At 36.3% G+C, this 19628-nt stretch overlaps 1 protein-coding gene across 2 annotated transcripts in view; it reads left to right on the top strand.

Annotated features, from left to right (window-relative positions):
• The window catches only part of LOC149833224 (calcium-dependent lipid-binding family protein), a 226229-nt gene that overhangs the window by 90052 nt on the left and 116549 nt on the right, over positions 1-19628 (top strand). For both annotated transcript variants that reach the window (XM_090015000.1, XM_090015001.1), the window contains 4 exons: positions 2140-2607; positions 2709-3011; positions 3403-3534; positions 18623-18736. In XM_090015000.1, coding sequence (XP_089871126.1) covers positions 2140-2607; positions 2709-3011; positions 3403-3534; positions 18623-18736 — 1017 coding nt within the window. The remainder of the gene's footprint in view (positions 1-2139; positions 2608-2708; positions 3012-3402; positions 3535-18622; positions 18737-19628) is intronic.

Raw genomic sequence — 19628 nt, 5'->3', positions numbered from 1 at the left:
ACATAACACGGCACTTCATGGGCACAGTCAAACTAGTTTCACACAGTCAATGTTGTGCAGTTAACTTTATCTATTTTCTTTTATGATTTTGTTTGTTTATTTCATATCCACTTGAAGTTTTTTTCTTTTAAAATTTGTCATGAATTACATTACATTTCAATTTCAATTTACTTTCACTATTCGATGTTCCAAATTATGGTGATTTAGAATTGTTGTTTTATACATACGCACACACACATACATACATCTATGTGTGTGTACGGCCATATCCTCGTGATCTAATTATTGAAAATTATCGAATCGTACCAAGCGAATCTGCATCGTGTCACGCTCCCGCATCTGTATCCATGTGATATAACTTGAAACCCTCTAATGTGCATGAGTTCTCCAGTTGCTTCTAATTGAATGAGAGACCAACCTATGGGTCCGTTTTAACCCCCCCGCAAAAATGTAACTTAGTGTGCTGGCCCAGTTCAATACACCCGATACAGGAGTGATGTGGGCTCAAAATGCAATATGAGTGTCATGTCATAAAACCTCATAGGTATGATACATGTCATACTATATTGTACGATAATGTATGATACTTGCAACGTTGATGAAGATCATAAAAGGAAATAGGTAAATTAAACAATGTCGACTGTGTCTCACGTGCATTTCACTATGTCCATTAAGTGTCCTGGTGTGTCCTAGTGTTGTGTCATGACAATACAGGATACACATGTGAAGTAAAGCGTTCATGTGACATAGGTTATGAGTAGTAAGTTGTTTCTTTTCTCTATCCGTTATTCTCATATATCATGGATAAAGTAATTTTCTTTTATACTTTGAGGCTTACTTTTGCCGAGTTGTATAATTTTGTTCATTATTTTTTGGATAGCCAGGGGAAACCACTATTACTGTTCGGACATCCCAATTGCACATTGTTAGTGGCCCTATTTTGGTGTCCACAGTGCAAATGCACGAGTCACTAAATCATCCCAATTGCCCCCCTGCTCACTCAGGATAGTTCCCTGTTGGTTTCAACTTTCAACCTTGTGGCAGGGATGCACACATTGGATATCAAACTCACAATGTCTTTCAACTGACGTTTTAAGTTGACCCATCTAGCCAGGTGTGCGGAGCCCTTGTGGGTGTATCATTTCACTCATTCACCTTCTGAAGTAGCATCAATTTTTTTTTCTCTGGCTTCTCTTGTCAGAAAATGTTCAAACAATTTTTATGTGGCTGGTCGTTCATGCATCATATTTTTTCTTGAGGATCCACACTGATTGTATCATAGATGACTCTTAGTGTTTCTCACGTGGTCAATATGTGTAAGAGAGGAAGCCTTAGGTCTCTGTCTGATTTTCTCAATTGTTCTTTTCCTTCTTACCTATCCATATTGGTTTGGTGATTTTGGTACTGCAGCAAGTATATATAACTGCTATCTTTACTTAATGCATGTAGAATAGTATTGCAGAGATGGAACGGTATCATTTCTATGTTAGATCCTTGAAGAACTTACATTTGTAGACAATCTGGTCCTTATGCTGAATGTTGGAAAGAGTAGTTAGCTGCTATGAAATAATTGATGCATTCCTATATGAACACAGTGACTATGAGGATAAGTGTGTGTTTTGGTCAATGCTTGTGTTCTCTCTTTTCAAATTATTTATATCATGTTTTTTGTCTTTCCAATTGGAGTAGTGGTTTTGGTATTCTACCGAATCCTTAGAATTGTGGTCATCTTATTCATGTGCAGTGATAGCCAAGAATATTAAGGGTGTCATTTCTTTGTCGGATCCTTGAAGTGCCTTCTTTTTGTAGGCAATCAGGTCCTTATGCTGATTGTTGCAAAAAGTACTTTGTTTCTGTGGAACAATTGATGTAAACTCCTGTATGAACAACATATATTTGATTACAATTACACATTTTTATTCTATTATGTGTGTATTTGCACCGAGAAACTTGTTTGTGGATTATTTTATTAGAGGACTTTTTTGAAGAACCTTGAAATTTACATGTAAAGTTACTATCAGCTAATAATAGTTTCTTGAGAAAGGGGATTTGTGGTGCTTTTATGGTCTGAAATATATCAACAGCATTTAAGTTTGGCTTGCTTCCATCTTATTTTGAATTCTTAGTGCTTTCCAACAGATAAACCTTGTGAATTGGGGTGGTGATCTGACCATGAATACAAAACTGCATTCCTTGCAAATTAAGGATGAATTTCAAGGTCATCTTTCAGGGAGTACGAAGTATTTAGCTCGTTCAGTTCTGAGGAATTCTGGTGATGATTTCGTCTGTACCCATGGTGCACCTGATTCAAATCCTTCTGAAGTACTGGAGGAAGAGGATATTTTCAAAGATGCTTTGCCAGATTTTGCAACTACTCCTGATCAGACCTTTTACTTGCAAATGAATCAAGAAATTCCGTCTCTTATGCCATTTTCTTCTGATACTATGGATACTGCTTTTGTCCTTGATGATGACAAGGTGAAGCGGAAAAGTTTACATGGGGAGATGTTTTACGAGGCACAAGATGACGATCTTTCTGATTTTGTTGTGGTTACCTTTTTGACAAGGCATCCTGGTTCGCCGATATATGAGGGAGTTGATGTTCAGGTATAGTTATGACTGAAGTGGTGGTAATTAAGTCCCTTTCTTATACACAGTTTTTCTGTCAGCATTTTTCTTCCCCCCACTAAGTTTTAAAAAATCAACAGATGTGCATACGTATGTCAAAGTTGGACTTTTATTGCAATAGACCAACCATTGTAGCATTGGCTAAATTTGGTTGGGACCTGAGCACGTTGAATTCTAGAGGCAGTGGTAATGGTTTCACCCAAATAGAGGAAAAAAATGAAACAAATGAACATACATATGTCAGAGGCTTACTTGGTTATGGAAAAGATCGGGTTGTTTTTTATCTGAAGATGGATGTCAAAAGCGTTTGCATATACCTTAACAAGGAGGATGGATCACAGCTTGCGATGCTAGTGCAAGAGAGTTTTCTGTTGGATCTGAAGGTGACTATAATCTCTTTCTTTGGTTTGTTAAATTTATTTAAGGATTGTCTTCTTCCTGCTTGAACTTTCACCAAATCTTTTCAATTTTGGAGCACTATAATCAGTCGCAATTTAGCTTGATTATGGTTATATTTTTTTAACAGTGGATTTTGTGAATGTTTAGTTAATTGAATGTTACCATCAACAAGTGCTTTGTCAAGAATTTATTCCAGTACAGAAATTAATTGTTACCTGATAATTCCTTCCACCTTGTGTGAAGATTACATTTATCACTGACACACGGTTGATCACATGCGATATTTGTGTATCCAAATTCATAGGAAGTTTCTGTTTCATAGGATGTTGCTGTTTCTCGTTGTGAATGATATATATTTCTTTGTTTTTTATGCAGATTCATCCAAGTTCTATGTCTATTGATGGCACCTTGGGAAATTTAAGACTTTGTGATATGTCCCTTGGTTTGGATCACTGGTGGGGCTGGCTCTGTGACATACGCAATCCTGGAATTGAGTCACTCATAAAGGTATCTTTTTGTTGCCTCCATCCTCTTGCGACAGTTTATCCTTGACTGGAACTTTTCAGTTTACTAGACAGAAAGAATGAGCAGATTTTATCCTTTTTGCTATTTTTGGATTATGTAGTTGTCAACAATATGGTAACTATCATAGTGTATCTTATCTTATTTCGGGCTCAATCTATATGGATTACAATAGGCTTTTTACAATCTTTGTTGTCAGCTTTGCTGTCATGCCCCAAAACCAACCAGTAACTGGTCCTGTCTTGGGGTGACTATAAGCTATTCGTTTCTGTCATCGGGTTTTAAATAAACCCAACAAAGCTTTAGAAAAGCAAGACCATGAACATTTCTAGAGCATTCACACAACTCTATTTAATAGCTCATCTTTTATTAAAATCTCCATCACAAGACAAATACAACTATGAGATGATTATCATGATTTCTAAAAGGTCAAACTAATATCTCCACCGAGGTTCAGATGCTTGACTTCCATGTCAATATTCTAGTCTAAATATCCTGTGTGTTTCTCTAAATTCTTGCTACTTTAACTAAAATTTTCACTCTGAAAAAAATAATAACATTTAATAAGCTACATGATCATTAGGAAACTAATTATAATTTTAATAATTATGTTTCTAAGGGTTTTAAGAAGAGACATTTTAAAAGGACATTTTCGAAAAGACAATATTATAAACTTTTAATCACTTTTGCAAACTTCATTTGAACAAAACCAACTTTTCAAAATGCAGTACATATACAAAAGACAATAAAATCTAATTTAAAACACTTCATAAACCACTTTGCAAATTCATGTAACTTTCTTTTCAATAGTTGGCATTTCTTATTTCGTTAAACTTTTGGAACGCTTTCAAAAACATCCGATTCACATTCCCATTTACGATCTGAAGGGCCGATAAATCCGCAATTTGTTTGTGCTGATAAAATTCATTTGCGCTTCAAATGGGCCAATTACACTACCGGTAGCGGGCTCCACCACTCGCCTTAGTTGTCATAGGTGCTAGGTGGAGCCTAGGCGGTACCCAAAATAAAAAAAACAAAAAAAAAACATAAAAACATAATAAGAAACATGTATACAACATAAAATCAATCAATAATAAGCAATAGACAAATAATATGTTGTTGAACAATGTAAAACGATTATATTACATAGCCTTGACCTGCTCAAACAAATTAAGAATAAATTAACAATTGAATAAACAAACCAAACAACAAACAATACACCAAAAATAAAATCATGTATACAAAAAAATTAACAACAATAACAATATACATAATACAAATAATAGACATATAATGTCTTCTTCTTCTCAACAATAAACATACTACAATCAATAGATAAATAATGTCTTCTTCTTCTTATTCTTCTCAACAATAGACATAATACAAGCAATAGACAAATAACATGTTCTCTCTTTCTTATTCTTCTTCTTCTCCTCCTCGAAGAAGAAAATAAATGATATGTTTTAAAAAAAAAGCCTAGGCTTTAAAAAAATCCTATGCGGGTGACTGCCTAGGAGACAATATAGGGCCCCATCGCCCAAACCTAGTCGCCAAGGCGGTGGGGCTGCGCCTAGGCGCTGCCTTTGACAACTAAGCCACTCACTAGATATTCGAAATGGGCAAAAGGTCTCATGTCCGCTTTTAGAAAATTCCAATAGGCCACTTGTTAAATTATATTGAATATATATATATATATATATATATATATTGAGAGACATTTATACATATATATTATATTTGTATATATGTCTCTCTCTCTCTCTATATATATATATACACACACACACACACTTTGTAAATACCCACTAGGGGTAAAATAGTCTTTTTACACTTTCATGCATATTCACTTAGAATATGCTTTTTCTTTCTTTTATTTTTCCTTTTAATTTTTCCTTTTTTCTTTTTCTTATTGAAGTGGGCCCACATATTAATGTTGGATCACTCCAATTGTAAAATCCAGTGTTTAAAAAAAAATCGGACCTGGACCCGACCCGGATCTATACCCGAGCCTGCCCCAGCCCATCGAACGGGCTTTCAGGGGCTGGCAAGAGGCAGCATACAAGGGGCCGCCCACCCCTTGCGGCCTCTACAAAAGGAGTGAGAGAGGGGGAGGAGAGGTGTTCGAGCCTCTCCCTCGACTCTCTCTCATCTCTCCCCCTCTGTCTCTGCTCTCCCTCCCCGACTCCATCTCTCTCTCTCGTTGCTGAACGATCACCGGCGAGCCCCTCTACGTAGAGGCAGCCCGACGACCTCCCACCTCCCCGACGACCTCTCTCCCTCCGGCAGCCCAGGTAACCCCCTTCTCCTCTCATTCCCCCTTTCTTCCTCTGGGTTCGCCGGAAGGCCGACAGGTGGCCGACGGCCGTTGCCGTGCCTTCCTCTTTTCCGTCAGGCAAGGGGCTTCGCCCCTTTGCCTTGGTCTCTTTTAGCAGGCAGGGGACGGAGCCCCCTGGCCTTTTTACTGTTTCGGCAGGGGCCATCGGCCCCTGTCCTTCTCTTTCAGGTAGGGGCCGATGGCCCCTGCCCCTCTCTAGACCGACAGGGGCCTCTGGCCCCTGTCCTGTTTTCTGTCGAGCCAAGCTCGGCAGGGGCCATTTGGCCCTTGTCTCCTCTTCTGAGGGCCGCAGGTGGGCATTTGGCCCCTGCGACCCCCTCTCTCTCTCTCTCGTTTTGCCTTCCGACAGGCCAACGGAAGGGGCGTGGGAAGCCCCCTTCCATTCGAGGTAGAGCTGCCGGCAAGGGCCTTTGGCCCTTGCCTCATAATTCTTCAGGACTCGGCAGGGGCCCTTGGCCCCTGCCTCGTTCTTTTAGAAAGCCGACAGGGGCCAAAGGCCCCTGTCTCGTCTTTTGGGAGGCTAGCAGGGGCCTTTGGCCCCTGCCGCCCGAATATGTACGACGGGCAGTGGAAATAAGCCCCTGCCCGGCCTTCGTTCCGTTTTCAATTAAGATTCATGATATTATTGTACTCTTGCAGTGTTACGCAACGGAGCCCGTTCGCGCCCCGCGAACCGAACCGGCGATTACCTACGTTCGTAGGCAACCTCTTTGTCGCAATACCCCACGGTAGGGGAAATTGCACAAGGACTTAAATAACTGAAGCTAGCTTAAATAATTAAAGACCGAAAGAACAAAAAATTTATATACGTATATGTATATAAGTATGCTTTTAGCTCAAGGACGCGGTTTCACGATCCTTGTCCTTTACTTACACATTTTTCTGCTTTCTGTCTTTAATTTGCCGCCGCGCTTTACGCCCAAGCTTTTGCTTTCGCATTTCCTGCTTTCGCATTTCCTGCTTTCTGTCTTTAATTTGCCACCGCGCTTTGCGCCTAGACTTTTGCTTTCACATTTTATGCTTTCTGTCTTTAGCTCAAGGACGCGGTTTCGCGATCCTTGTCCTTTGCTTTCGCATTACTTGTTCTATGTTTGCCGTCGCGCTTTGCGCCCAAGCTTTTGCTTTCGCATTTCCTGCTTTCTGTCTTTAAAATTTGCAACCTCGATGGATGAAAGGGGTCTTTTTGAATCAAACATACGGTTCTGCAAATAATGTTGGTTTTGAAGCATCGCAGCGGGTCATCCTGAATCAAGCATTCGGAAGGAGTAGTTTTTCTACTCTGTTTGGTATTTTTGGAGCAACTCGAGATTTCCCAAAATCCGGGACTCGAGCAAGCTGGTGAGCATAATTTTCTCATGCGAAATCCGCATTCACCGTTTATCGTTATCAGTGTCAAAATTTGTGTTTCTTGTTGACACTATAATAACGAATATGAGATTCGAGAAAATCACATGCCATATGTTGGCATATGACATTGGTCATTTCAAAAGCTTAGAATGATGACATTATATCTTTGCAAATTATGTTGTTGAGACTCCCATTGAGGACCTAGAACCCTTCCTTGTAACATGCTCATAGACATGCATGGCATGCCAGTAATACGACTGATGTTTGAGACAATCATTCGACCTCGACCAATGCTACGAACACATTGGTAAACCACATTACAGATTGATTGATTTTTCGCCTTCACAGGTAAGATGCTCGATTGGGTCAAAAGACTAGAGCATGTAGAATGAGTCGTTGGTTAACCCCTGACACACCCATTCGTTTTCTTATTGTCTGTCAAGGGAGAGGACAGATTGATACACACACTTCGATGGGCAGGTTGTTAACAACCATTCTACGAGCAAAGACTCGGTGTCCCCAATCATCAGAGTTAGGGGATGAGACTATCAGATATTATCCTAGGTGGTAGATTTTTTGGACTTCTGCAGAAGTAGGATGCATCCGTAGCCACGAACGGCTTTGGGGAATCCTCTTTCGGCTAAAGGTCGTCCCCTTAGGAACAGACTCAACTAGCTATTCGGGTTATTCAAAATACATAGAATAATAGACGCCCGAACTAGTCTCAGTTGTTTTTACGAGTCGCGTCTGCGCGTACCCGCAGGCCAGTTAATGATGGAATATAAAATAACTTGTGCACTCCACTTGATGAATCGTAGAATTGTGTTTTATGCTCAGTGATTTCAATTCATTATTAAATGTTTTGTTATATCGTGCAACATGTGCTAGTTAGACTTTCATTTATGCTAATAAAATGCTCATGTTAGTTCAGCAACTGTTTAGTTACTCATCATGCATAATTAATTGTTTATGCTTCTTTCAGACATTTCTGTCTACTTGTGCACCTACTAGTTTTTCACGAAACTAACCCATTTTATGGGTACAATTGATGATTAGGTACTCAGCAGACGATGCCGCGATTGCGAGATGTCCTCAGGATCCACTGTTTCTACTCGCAGCTTTTGTCTTGGTCGTTTTGGGTTTTGTTACGGGTTTCTTAGAGAAATCCAAATTTTGTACAAACTTGAATTTGTTTATGATATAAATGATTTCATCTGGATATTTGCAAGTTATGCCATTGTCTTTTATGCTCTTTTAGCTAACGTGCCCAAGATTGTCGACTTGCCTTCTTTTCTTTTAAAGAAATGCTTTCGCTGATTTTATAAATAAACTCTGAAAAGAAAAAAAGATTTTCTAGCCTTTAAACCGTTTTAAAAGGTTTACAAGTTCGAAATTTTGGGGTGTTACACCAATGATCATATTTATGACCGTTGGAGGGGCTCCAACGTTCATATGAGAGCCCCTCCTTGGTCCTCTCTTGTATATAAATAAGGGGCTGTCCCCTTTGTAATATTAAGCTTCTTTGAAGCTATTCTTAAGTGAAGAATCTATATTTTTAGTTCCTCTCTCTTTTATGTTTATTGCCACTTTGTGGCTTGTTGTAATCTTGCCCATTAGTGGCTATTTGCTTGTATGCGTGTGCATTTGTTAGTTACTTTTTGACATTATCTCTTTCCCTTAGCATTTCGTGACATGGTATCAGAGCCTTGGTTGTGAAAGCATCATTGGCTCCCCTCTTGTTCATATTTGAAGAAAATAGTGTCACATTTTTGCTCTTCATTAATCTTCTTCAAAGATGGCTGACAAGGACTCAAAAACAGATCTCTCATTCAAATTTAATGGAACAAATTATCAAATGTGGGCGTCTGCCATGGAAAACAATCTCAAAGCTAAAAAACTTTGGGGTTATGTGTGTGGAACCATTCTGAAACCACAATTGAAGCTTACAAAGAAAGAAGGCAATGAAGAGAAGGCCTTAAATGAAGAAGAAAAGATCAAAGCTATTCGAGAGTATCAATAAAAAATGAAAGATTGGGAAAGCGAGCATTCCAAGATATTGGCATGGTTCATGAACAATGTGGAGCTAAAAATATGCGCCAATCTTGCAAAATTCAAGAAAGCCAATGAAGCTTGGTTTTTCATAAAAGGTATGTATACCCAACATGATCTTGCTAGATATTTCTTTTTACAAGAAAAGGTAAGAGAAACTAAGCAAGGAAACATGAGTATTAGGGACTACTATAGTGCCCTATCCTCATTATGGGATGAACTTGCCCTTCTCGAATCACAATGGGAAGGAAGTCTATTGCCATTGGCAAGAGCAAATGGAAATAGAAATATTTTTCCAATTCATTCATGGGTTTCATTCAGAGTTTGAACAACTAAGAGGGTCCCTTCTTCATAGCGCCTCTACCCCCTCTTAGTAAAATTTTAGCCGATTTGTACCAAGAAGAAACTTGCTTGGCCTTAAAAAAGGATATTGATGAAGTTCATGCCGTATCAAGACCGGGAAACAATGTAAGGCCATATACACCACCTCATTTTTTGAAAAATAATAATGGAGGTAGAAGAAAAATTATATATCACCATTGTAGTGAACCAGGTCATTTTCAGCCGGATTGCCCTAAGCTCAAGAAAAAGGTGGCTTCCGTTGGAGAGACTCCAAACAATTCAAGTGAAGATTCAAAGAAAGATAAAGATATAAAAGACTCTATTGCACATCTTATCAAAACTCTCCAACAATTCACAAGGATGAATTCTTCTACACCTTCCACCTCTGGTGCCACGATCTCATCCATCCCAGGTATGTTCTCTTGGATTCTTGATTTAGGTGCCTCTTTTCATATGACTCTGAATGTATCTCTTTTATCAAAACCAAGTCTCAATACTTTTAAATTCTTTGTTTCCACTGCCGATGGAACATCTTTAGATGTTGAAGGAATTGGAAACCTTGAAAAAGTTTATGGTCAAAACAAAGAATTTTGGGTTTTGAAAATAAGAATTATTCCAAAACTGAACTTAAATCTTTTTTCAGTTTTTCAAATCACCGATTTTGGATGTAATGTCTCTTTTTTACCTACCCATTGCTATGTGCAAGATCTCCGGTCTGGGAAGCAGATTGGGCAAGGCCATAGAAGATGAGACTTATACTATATGGATTTTTTGTTTTTGCCATCCAAAATTTTTTGTAATCATGTTCATTCTAAAGATATTGAGACTTGGCATAAGAGGCTTGATCATCCTAGTATTTTCAAGTTTTATCTTTTTCCTTTTTTGGAGAAATTTTGTAATGAAAACACATTTACTTGCAATGATTGTATACTTGGCAAAATACATTTGCTTCCGTATTCACATAGTAACTTTGTTTCAAAAAGACCATTTGAACTTGTGCATTCCGATGTATGGGGACCGACATCCATTTTGTCCAAAGGAGGTTATTCATGCTATGTTATTTTCATTGATGACTTTATTAGATACGCATGTGTTTATTTTATTAAAAACATATCCGATGTCTTTTCTAATTTTAAGGAATTTCATGTTCTTATTTAAAATAAATTCTAAAACAACATAGTTATTTTTAGTTCCAATTCTGGAGGAGAATACATGCCAAAAAAATTTCAAAACTACCTTAAACTAAATGACATTATACACCAAAGATCTTGTCCAAAAACTCCTCAACAAAACAGTCTAGCCGAAAGAAAACATCAACATCTAATTGAAACAAGAACTCTTCTTGTTTCTAAAAATGTTCCTAAAATTTTTTGGGCCGAATCTATTCTTACCACAACTTATTTTATAAATCATATGCCTTCCTCTTCATTAAAAATGTTTCTTCTTTTGAAAAATTATTTAAAATATGTTCGAATTATAAAAAACTAAGAAGTTTTGGATGTAAATGCTTTGTTCTCTTTCAGGGACAAGATAAATTATCACCAAAAGCTCTTGACTGTGCTTTCATTGGCTATGATGAAAATTAAAAAGGTTATAGGTGTTATGATGTACAAAATAATAAGCTTTATGTCTCAAGAAATGTAAACTTTCTTGAAGAACAAAATGGTTTTGAAATTCAAACATCTAAAGAAGACGGTGATTACTCATTCCTATTTGATTTAGTACTTAGAACTAAGTCTCAAAATGATTTAATTTGTGACAATACTTGTAATGATAATTCACATCACAATGATGATGTGTCACATATTATTGATGATTCTCACAATAAGAATCTTAATGATATTAACATATATACCCGACGTGAGTGAAATGAACATCAAAGATCTTTTGAAAGATACTCTCAAGATTTCTCCTTAGAAGAACAAGTTGAAGAAAACCAACTTAGGAGATCCTCTCAAAATAGTAGACCTCCACAAAAATTTGTGTCATATGACTCATTTTCTCCAACATATAGAACTTGTCTAATGATGATACATTCCTTTTATGTGCCTTGCACATTTAAAGAAGCTAACGAAGGGTACATTGGATTGATGCTATGAAACTTGAGTTAGAAGCACTTAACAAAGCAAACACTGTAATGAAGTATGCGAAAGAATCAAGAATGCAAATGCATTCACAATGTCCAACAATGGACTTGGCACAAAGGCACACAAAGAGGGAATCCACTAAGGGATAATACGAAGAGGCCTTACAAGAACTCTACATAAAAAAATACTCTTTTTATTAGAGGAAAAGCTCGTAAGAACATGACAAAACACAAGGGGGGATACCCCTTTTTATACACCCAAGGGACCACAAGGGGGCTCCCAATAGAGTCGTTGGGAGACCCCAATAATCACATTTGTGACCATTAGGGCCCCCAACGACTCTATGGTGGCCCCCCCTATGTGGCTTAAAATAAGGAAATTAAAAAAGAAAAAAGAAAAGAGAAATACAAAAAAGAAAAGAAGAAAATACATACCCCTATCAGGTATTATGTGAAAAGAACATAATACCCCTATTGGGTATTATGGTGTACAAGAAGGAATATATATATATATATATATATGTTAACACCCCCCTCAAACTTTATGGGGAGATGACAAAAAGTTTGCCAAGAAGAAACAAGAAGCGGGGAGCAGGAAGTGCTTTATTAAAAAAGTTTGCAAGCTGATATTCAGATGTAACTGTCCCACGAAGATACTCATCACGAACATAGTGACAGTCCATTTCTATATGTTTGGTCTGCTCATGGAAGGTGTGATTGCTGACAATATAGATGACACTTTTGTTGTCACAGCAAAGCTTCGAGGCACCGTAAATTTCAACTCTCATATATTGAAGAAGACTTCGAAGCTACACAATTTTCATTGTAGTAGTTGTCATAGTTCGGTACTCAGTCTCAATAGAAGATAACGAGACTTTCTGTTGTTTCTTGCATCTCCAAGCAATTAGAGAATCTCTTAAAAAAACACAAAAACCAGTAGTTGAGATTCTGTCATTTAGGTTTCCTTCCCAGTCAACATCAGTATAAGCAAGTAAATTTAATGAAGAGAGTGAGGATAGAAATAGCCCTTTAGTTAGAATGTTTTTGATGTAGCGAATGATCCGAAGAACGACACTCATATGCACAATTGTAGGAGCATGCTAAAATTGGCTAGCGGAGTGAACAACGTGAGCGATGTCAGGTCTGATGATAGTTAGATAGGTGAGAGATCCAATGAGTTGTCTGTATGGTGTAGGATCTTCTAGTAGAACCCCATCCTCCAACCGTAGTTTAGCATTGATAACCTTTTGAGTCTCCACCTTTTTATCATCTGAAATTTCAGATTTAAAACATATATTTTCAGCAAGCTTCATCTGTGATAATATGCACCCTCGGGGAGAGTATGCAACTTCAATGCCAAGAAAATATCTGAGAAAACCTAAATCAGACATATCAAAATTATCTTTTAACATATTTTTAACATTAATAATACCCATTTCATCATTACTTGTGATGATCATATCATCAACATAAAGTAAGAGAATGACAATACTATTACCTGCACTTTTAATAAAGTGAGCAGTGTTAGTATAACATGAACGAAATCCCAACTTAATCATGATAGCACTAAATCTATCATACCAAGCCTTAGGGGCTTGTTGAAGACCATATAAAGCTTTTAATAATTTAAGAGTTTGACTTTGTTCAATAGTAATTCTCGGTGGAGGATCCATATATACTTCTTCATTTAATTGACCATTAAGAAATGCATTTTGGACATCTAATTGGAATATAGGCCATTTCTTAGATGATGCTACAACAATTAAGGTTCTGACACTAGTCATTCGAGCCACTTGGACAAAAGTCTCCTCATAGTCAATGCCGTATTCTTGTATCCCTTAGCTACTAATCTTGCTTTATAGCGTTCTAAAGAACCATAACTTTTTGTCTTAACTTTGTAAACCCAACGACATCCAATAGCTTTTTTATTTGGAGGAAGTTGAACTATTTCCCAAGTTTTGGCCTTTTTTAAAGCATCTAGTTCTACCCTCATTGCTTCAATCCAATGAGATATATTCTTTGTTTGATTGTAATGTGAGGGCTCATAGTAGGAATGTAAGGCTATTAGACAAGCTCTATAATTAGGTGAAAGAGATTCATATGAGACAAACCTATTAGGTGAAATTGATTCTCTAGAGGATCGCCTAAGGGAAGTTTCTTCTAGAAGTTCGTTAAGTTGCAAGAATTTTTCTAAAGCACTAATAGGTTTCTCTTGCTCACACCGGGTGTAAATATGGAGATTGTCATTATGAGTTGGTGGTACTTGTGTATCTTCATTATTATGTGTATTTTCTATTATTTTCGAATGACTTAAAGAGTCATTATTTATATCTTCTAAAAGATCATTTAGAAAAATATATTCAATTTCATTTTGTTTGTCTAATACTTCAAATCCGTTCTCATCTTCTAAAAAAGTCACATCTTTTAAGACATATAACTTATTGTTTTTATAGTCAAAGCATCTATAGCCCTTTTGATTTTCACCATATCCTAAAAATACACATTCAATTGCCTTTGGTGATAATTTGTCTCTCTTATACAAGAGAACAAAAAATTTACATCAAAAAATACGAAGACGATTGAAATCGGGTGTTATTTTAAAAAGTTTTTCATAAGGAGAGATGCTATTTAACTTTGAGGACGACATTCGATTGATTAAGTAAGTGGAGGTTAACATGACTTCGGCCTAAAAATTTATAGGAATATTTTAAAAAATGAGTAGTGATCTAGTGGTTTCTAAAATATGCCTATGTTTTCTTTCCGCTAGGCCGTTTTGTTAAGAGTTCTTGGGCATGATCTTTGATGACAAATGTCATATTGTTTTAAATATGTTTGAAATTCATTTGACAAATATTCTCCACCAGTCGGATCTAAGAATGGATATGTGACTTTGAAATTGGTTTTGAATTTTTGCACAAAATTATTTAAAATAGTTAAAGACTTCCGATTTAAGATTAAGGAAATAGATTCATACATATCTAGTATAATCATCAATAAACATCACATAGTATGAATAACCACCTTTAGATAGAACCAGAGATGGTTCCCACACATTCGAATGCACCAATTCAAAAGGTCTTGTTCAAATAATGGTTCTTGTAGGAAATTGAATAGACTTCATTTTTCCAAAAAAACAATCTTTGCAATTGATATATTTTTCTTTACAAAATTTGTTTCCAAAAGGAAAAGATACATTTTAGAATAACTTGGATGTCCAAGTCTTTTATGTCATGTTTCAATACTTTTATCTTGAACATAAGTACAAAAAGAGTTTGTAGGGAGCGTCAAGTGATCCATATAATAAAGATCTCCCTTTCTATGGCCTTGCTCAATCCGCTTCCCGAACTGGAGATCCTGACAAAGCACCCTTGAGATGAGAAAGATATTTCGCATCCATGGTCGGCAATTTGGGAAACGGAAAAAAGGTTGAGATTTTGTTTAGGAACTATTCTTACTTTTGGAACAAAGAAATTTTGAAATTTTTTAGAATCTAAAGTTCCAATGCCATTTATTTTGAGAAAAGTTCCATCGACCGTAGAGACACAAGATATTTTTGAATTGGTGCATATATTGGTTAAAGCACTTTCATGGGGAGTCATGTGAAAATAAGCTCCAAAATCTAAAATCCAAGAATACGTACCGGGAGGTGACGAGGAAGCAATGGTGGCACCAGAGGTGGAGGAAGTAACCTTTCAGATTTGTTGGAGACCCATGGATATTTGACCAAGTGTGTCCTTGAGATCCACACTTTTGCCTTCATCTTCTTTAGTGGAGGATTCCTCAACGAAAGCCATCTTAGGCTTGAAAGTCTCATTCAATTTTGGGCATGCGGGTTTGATATGTCTCGGCTCATAACAATGATGACATATAATCATCTTCCTTCCACCATTACCTTGCTTTCTAAAACGGGGAGGTTTGTAGGTCTTAACATGATTGCCGGGTTTTGATACGACAAGAACTTCATCCATACTTTTACTCATGCCATGCCGAGTCTCTTCTTGGGTAATTTCAGCAATTACATCCTCTAATGGAGGAAGAGTGGATCTATGAAGGAGTGAGGATCTTACTTGTTCAAATTCGGGACGAAGCCCAAATAGGAATTGAAACAATCTATCTTGTTCCATTTGTTTTTGTCTAAGCTCCACATCCTCCATAGGCACCCATTTAGGCTCTAAAAGAACCAATTCATCCCACAAAGGGTTTAGATCACTATAGTAATCTTGGATGCCCATATCCTCTTGTTTCGTAGTTTTAACTTTCTCTTACAAAAAATAGGCTCTTGCAAGATCTTTTTGGGTATACATACCCTTCATAAAAAACCAAGCTTCATTGGCTCGGCAAAATTTTTCAATATTTGCACATACCTGGAAATCACGTCTGAATAGGGTCAGCGTGTTTTTCATTGTATTAGGTTATAAGTATTAAGATAATACAAAATTTTAGGGTACGAAACTACCCTCTAATAAGAAACAAAATTACAACATTTGTGTATTTGGATCCTGATCCGACCCGGTACAGAAGTCTGGTCTGGTCCTGCGCAGACCCGACTTGGGTCCAAGACCCAATAACGACTTCTTTTCAATCAGATCATTTGGTATCCTCCAATCATGATGCATGGATACACACAATAAGGTACAAAATGTACCTATTCACTTAATTAATAGGTTCCATATAGGAAAGTCCAAACTGCTTTGGTATTCTAGTGTGATAGAGGGTTTCTGTCAGAAGATTGGACTCAATAGGCCTCTGTAGGCTGGGGACTACGAGGCTAAATGCTTTAGATGACATACCTCGGAAGACATGAGGACACTATCTATATATATAGGAAAAGTGGTAGCTGCCTAACACTTTTTGAGCCTACTGCCAGCCTACCACCAGTGAATAGGGGTTCTCGGGTTGTTTTTTGCAAATCTGAAGTTGTAGATGTGTTCAGCATGGTTGATTTGCTAGGAAATGACACTTGGATCATGCTTTTTTGTTAAAAAAAAATGATTTTTGAAGCGATGAATATTTTTGAAAATTGTACACTGTTGATTTTGAAATCTTATAAAAACCTAGCTGCGTATTGGAATCGGACGATCCAAGAGTCGATTCCTATAAAGTGAAGCATGCAGAATGCATTTGTATGGTCAGATTTTAGAAAAAATAGAAAAATCCTTCCAAATCCTGGTAGGCTGGCGTAGGCTCAAAAAGTGTTAGGCAGCTACCACTTTTTTTTTTTTTTCTCTCTCTCTCTATATATATATATATGTGTATATATATATGTGTGTGTATATATATATATATATATATATATATATATATATATATATAAGACTTCAAATTCTTATTGCACCATTACTATATTCCAAGACTCAACAGTTACAAAGTTGTCATTGTGGATAGCGACTTTTATAATGTAAAGAAGTGCAAATAGTTATAAAAGAAAGGATAACATGGGAAATTAAGAAGATGACAAGAGTGTGTCTGAAATAGGTTTAATTATGTTTTTAAGCATTTTGGCTTGTCTAGTGTTTGCGTTTATGTCATGTCATGTCATGTTGGGATGAGATACTACACTACCTTGCTAACATTTACCTTGCTAACTGGCAAACAAATAAAATAAAAGTTTAGAAACAAACAAATAAAATGAAAAGTTTACTTGCAAAAAAGAAGGGTCAATGTGACTGCTGATAAAATTCTTGACTTTCCTATACAGTTGAATGAGCTACACAAGAGAGAAAAAAACTAAATTTGGTTTCATGAAGCATAAAGAGAGCTCCTTTGAAGCAGCATGTTAAAATATATTATATATACATCTAAATGTGTGTATATATATATATATATATATATATATATATATATATATATATAAGTGTATTTCTCTATGTAAATCAAAATAACCAAGGGTATTTTGGTCATTTCACTGTCTTGTATAGATGGTGCCCCTGTTATTTTTTTTTTCATTTTTTCTTTTTCTTTTATTCTTTGTACATTGGAGGGCATAATGGAGATTTACCAATAAAGCCCTTGAGACCTCCCCAATGGCTATATGGGCCTCTCCTTTATCTATAAAAAGGGCTTTATCCCATCTTGTATGTGTGGCTTCTCTAAGAGGTGTTCCTCAATAAAGATACATATTTTCAAAGTGTTCTTGCCCTTTGTGGCTCTTGTGTTAGCACATTAAGTGCATCTTGTGTGTTATTTATTTGTCCCTTTGTGGATTCAAAGGTTGTGATTGTTCTATTGCTCTTGTAATTCAACACTTGTTGTATCTCTCACATTTCCCACCGGTTTGTGACACAGCCATGTTTGAAGATGCGAAAATTGGCTACTTCACCCTTGAACAAATGATAGAATACATAGTAGCATAAAACACAATTTGGTTGAATAGGATAAGATACCAGTGATAAGAAAATATAAAAGAAAACCTAACTCTGAACTTTATCCTTTTTGGATACTTATTTAGTTATTTTTATTATTTTCTCTTGCAACTTTCCAGTTGAATGTGATAAGAAACTAACCATGTGGCTGTTAAGTGTTGAATGAATAGTGATTTTTTTTTTCTGATATTGCTAAACAATATCTTGGTTGCTGCATTCTTTTCTGTTGCTGGCAGGCTTTCATTTGCATTATAGGTTTGCAATAATTTTCAGTGATTTATGTGCATGAGAAATCTCCAGTTCAATAATTCTTTGTAGCTACTCTCGAAACAAGCCTTAAATCCCTTGCTCGTATCTGATCTAGTCACAGATGGAACAGAGGACTCTTTGATGGTCCTTGTAGTTTCTCACCAGAGCTGTCTAAGTTTGTATTATGCCTCGAGTTCCAAAATCCTTTGTTATTAACAGTTTAACACTCCAGAAACTTGTGGTTTATTTTCTATTTGACTGCCCAGCTCAGGAGCACTGACTGCTTTTCTGGTTTCTTCGCAGTTTACATTTCAATCTTACAATGTTGAAGATGATGACTATGATGGATATGACTATAGCTTGAGTGGTCGACTTTCAGCAGTTCGTATTGTTTTCCTTTACAAATTTGTCCAGGAGGTTAGTTGGCACAATAAACTCCTTCAAACTGAAAGTCTTGATTTTTTTGAAGATCATGGTAAGAGATAGCTATGGTGGCATAGTCCATGCACGTGTTATAGCTCTTGAAGGATTTTAATATTTTAAATCAGGGTTACCGGAAACTCCACTTACATGTGGGAAACTGGTTTCCGAAACCGGAAACCAAGCGTTTCCGAAACTTGTGGGAAACTTCTAAAAATACATGGAAAACACGTTTCCCATCTAGTGATAAACCCGTTTCACATCACACGGGAAACCTTCTCATTTTATATTGGAAACTTGTTTCCCTTATTTGGGAAACACGTTTCTATACATTTCTTTTAAGTTTTCCTTAAGAATTTTTTTAATAAAAAATTGAGATGTGTGTTATTCAAAATTTTAGTAACTTATTTAAAAGCTAAATTTTATAATATAATTAAAATATTACGAGAATGTAATATATTAGATGAAATTGGGAATTTCAAAATTTAATGCAACTCCATTATCTTTTAATTTCTTGATTCGATCTAAGCCTATGTTGCATTTAAATACTTTATTTATGATATTTGTTAATTTATTAAAAGTAATCTAACAATGCACTCATTTATATAAAACATAATCAATTTTATAGTAGTTTTATAATTGTAGTCATTGTAATCATATATTTTACTAAGAAAAAGTATTAATTCTTACTAATTTTCATGATATTATTATAAAAGTAATTTTTTTGTAAATTTACAATATTCTTTATCTATGCATATTGTCGGCATTTGCACTTTTTCTCCATACACACACATAAATATATATATATATATATATATATATATATTTTCGTTTCCCATTTCACATGAATTTAGAAAGTCTCATTTCCAGATTCTGTTTCCCAGCATGT

Source organism: Nuphar pumila, chromosome 7, assembly GCF_984573655.1.
Source record: "Nuphar pumila chromosome 7, dmNupPumi1.hap1.1, whole genome shotgun sequence".
Taxonomy (NCBI): Eukaryota; Viridiplantae; Streptophyta; class Magnoliopsida; order Nymphaeales; family Nymphaeaceae; genus Nuphar; species Nuphar pumila.
This window is presented reverse-complemented; position numbering and strand designations above follow the sequence as displayed.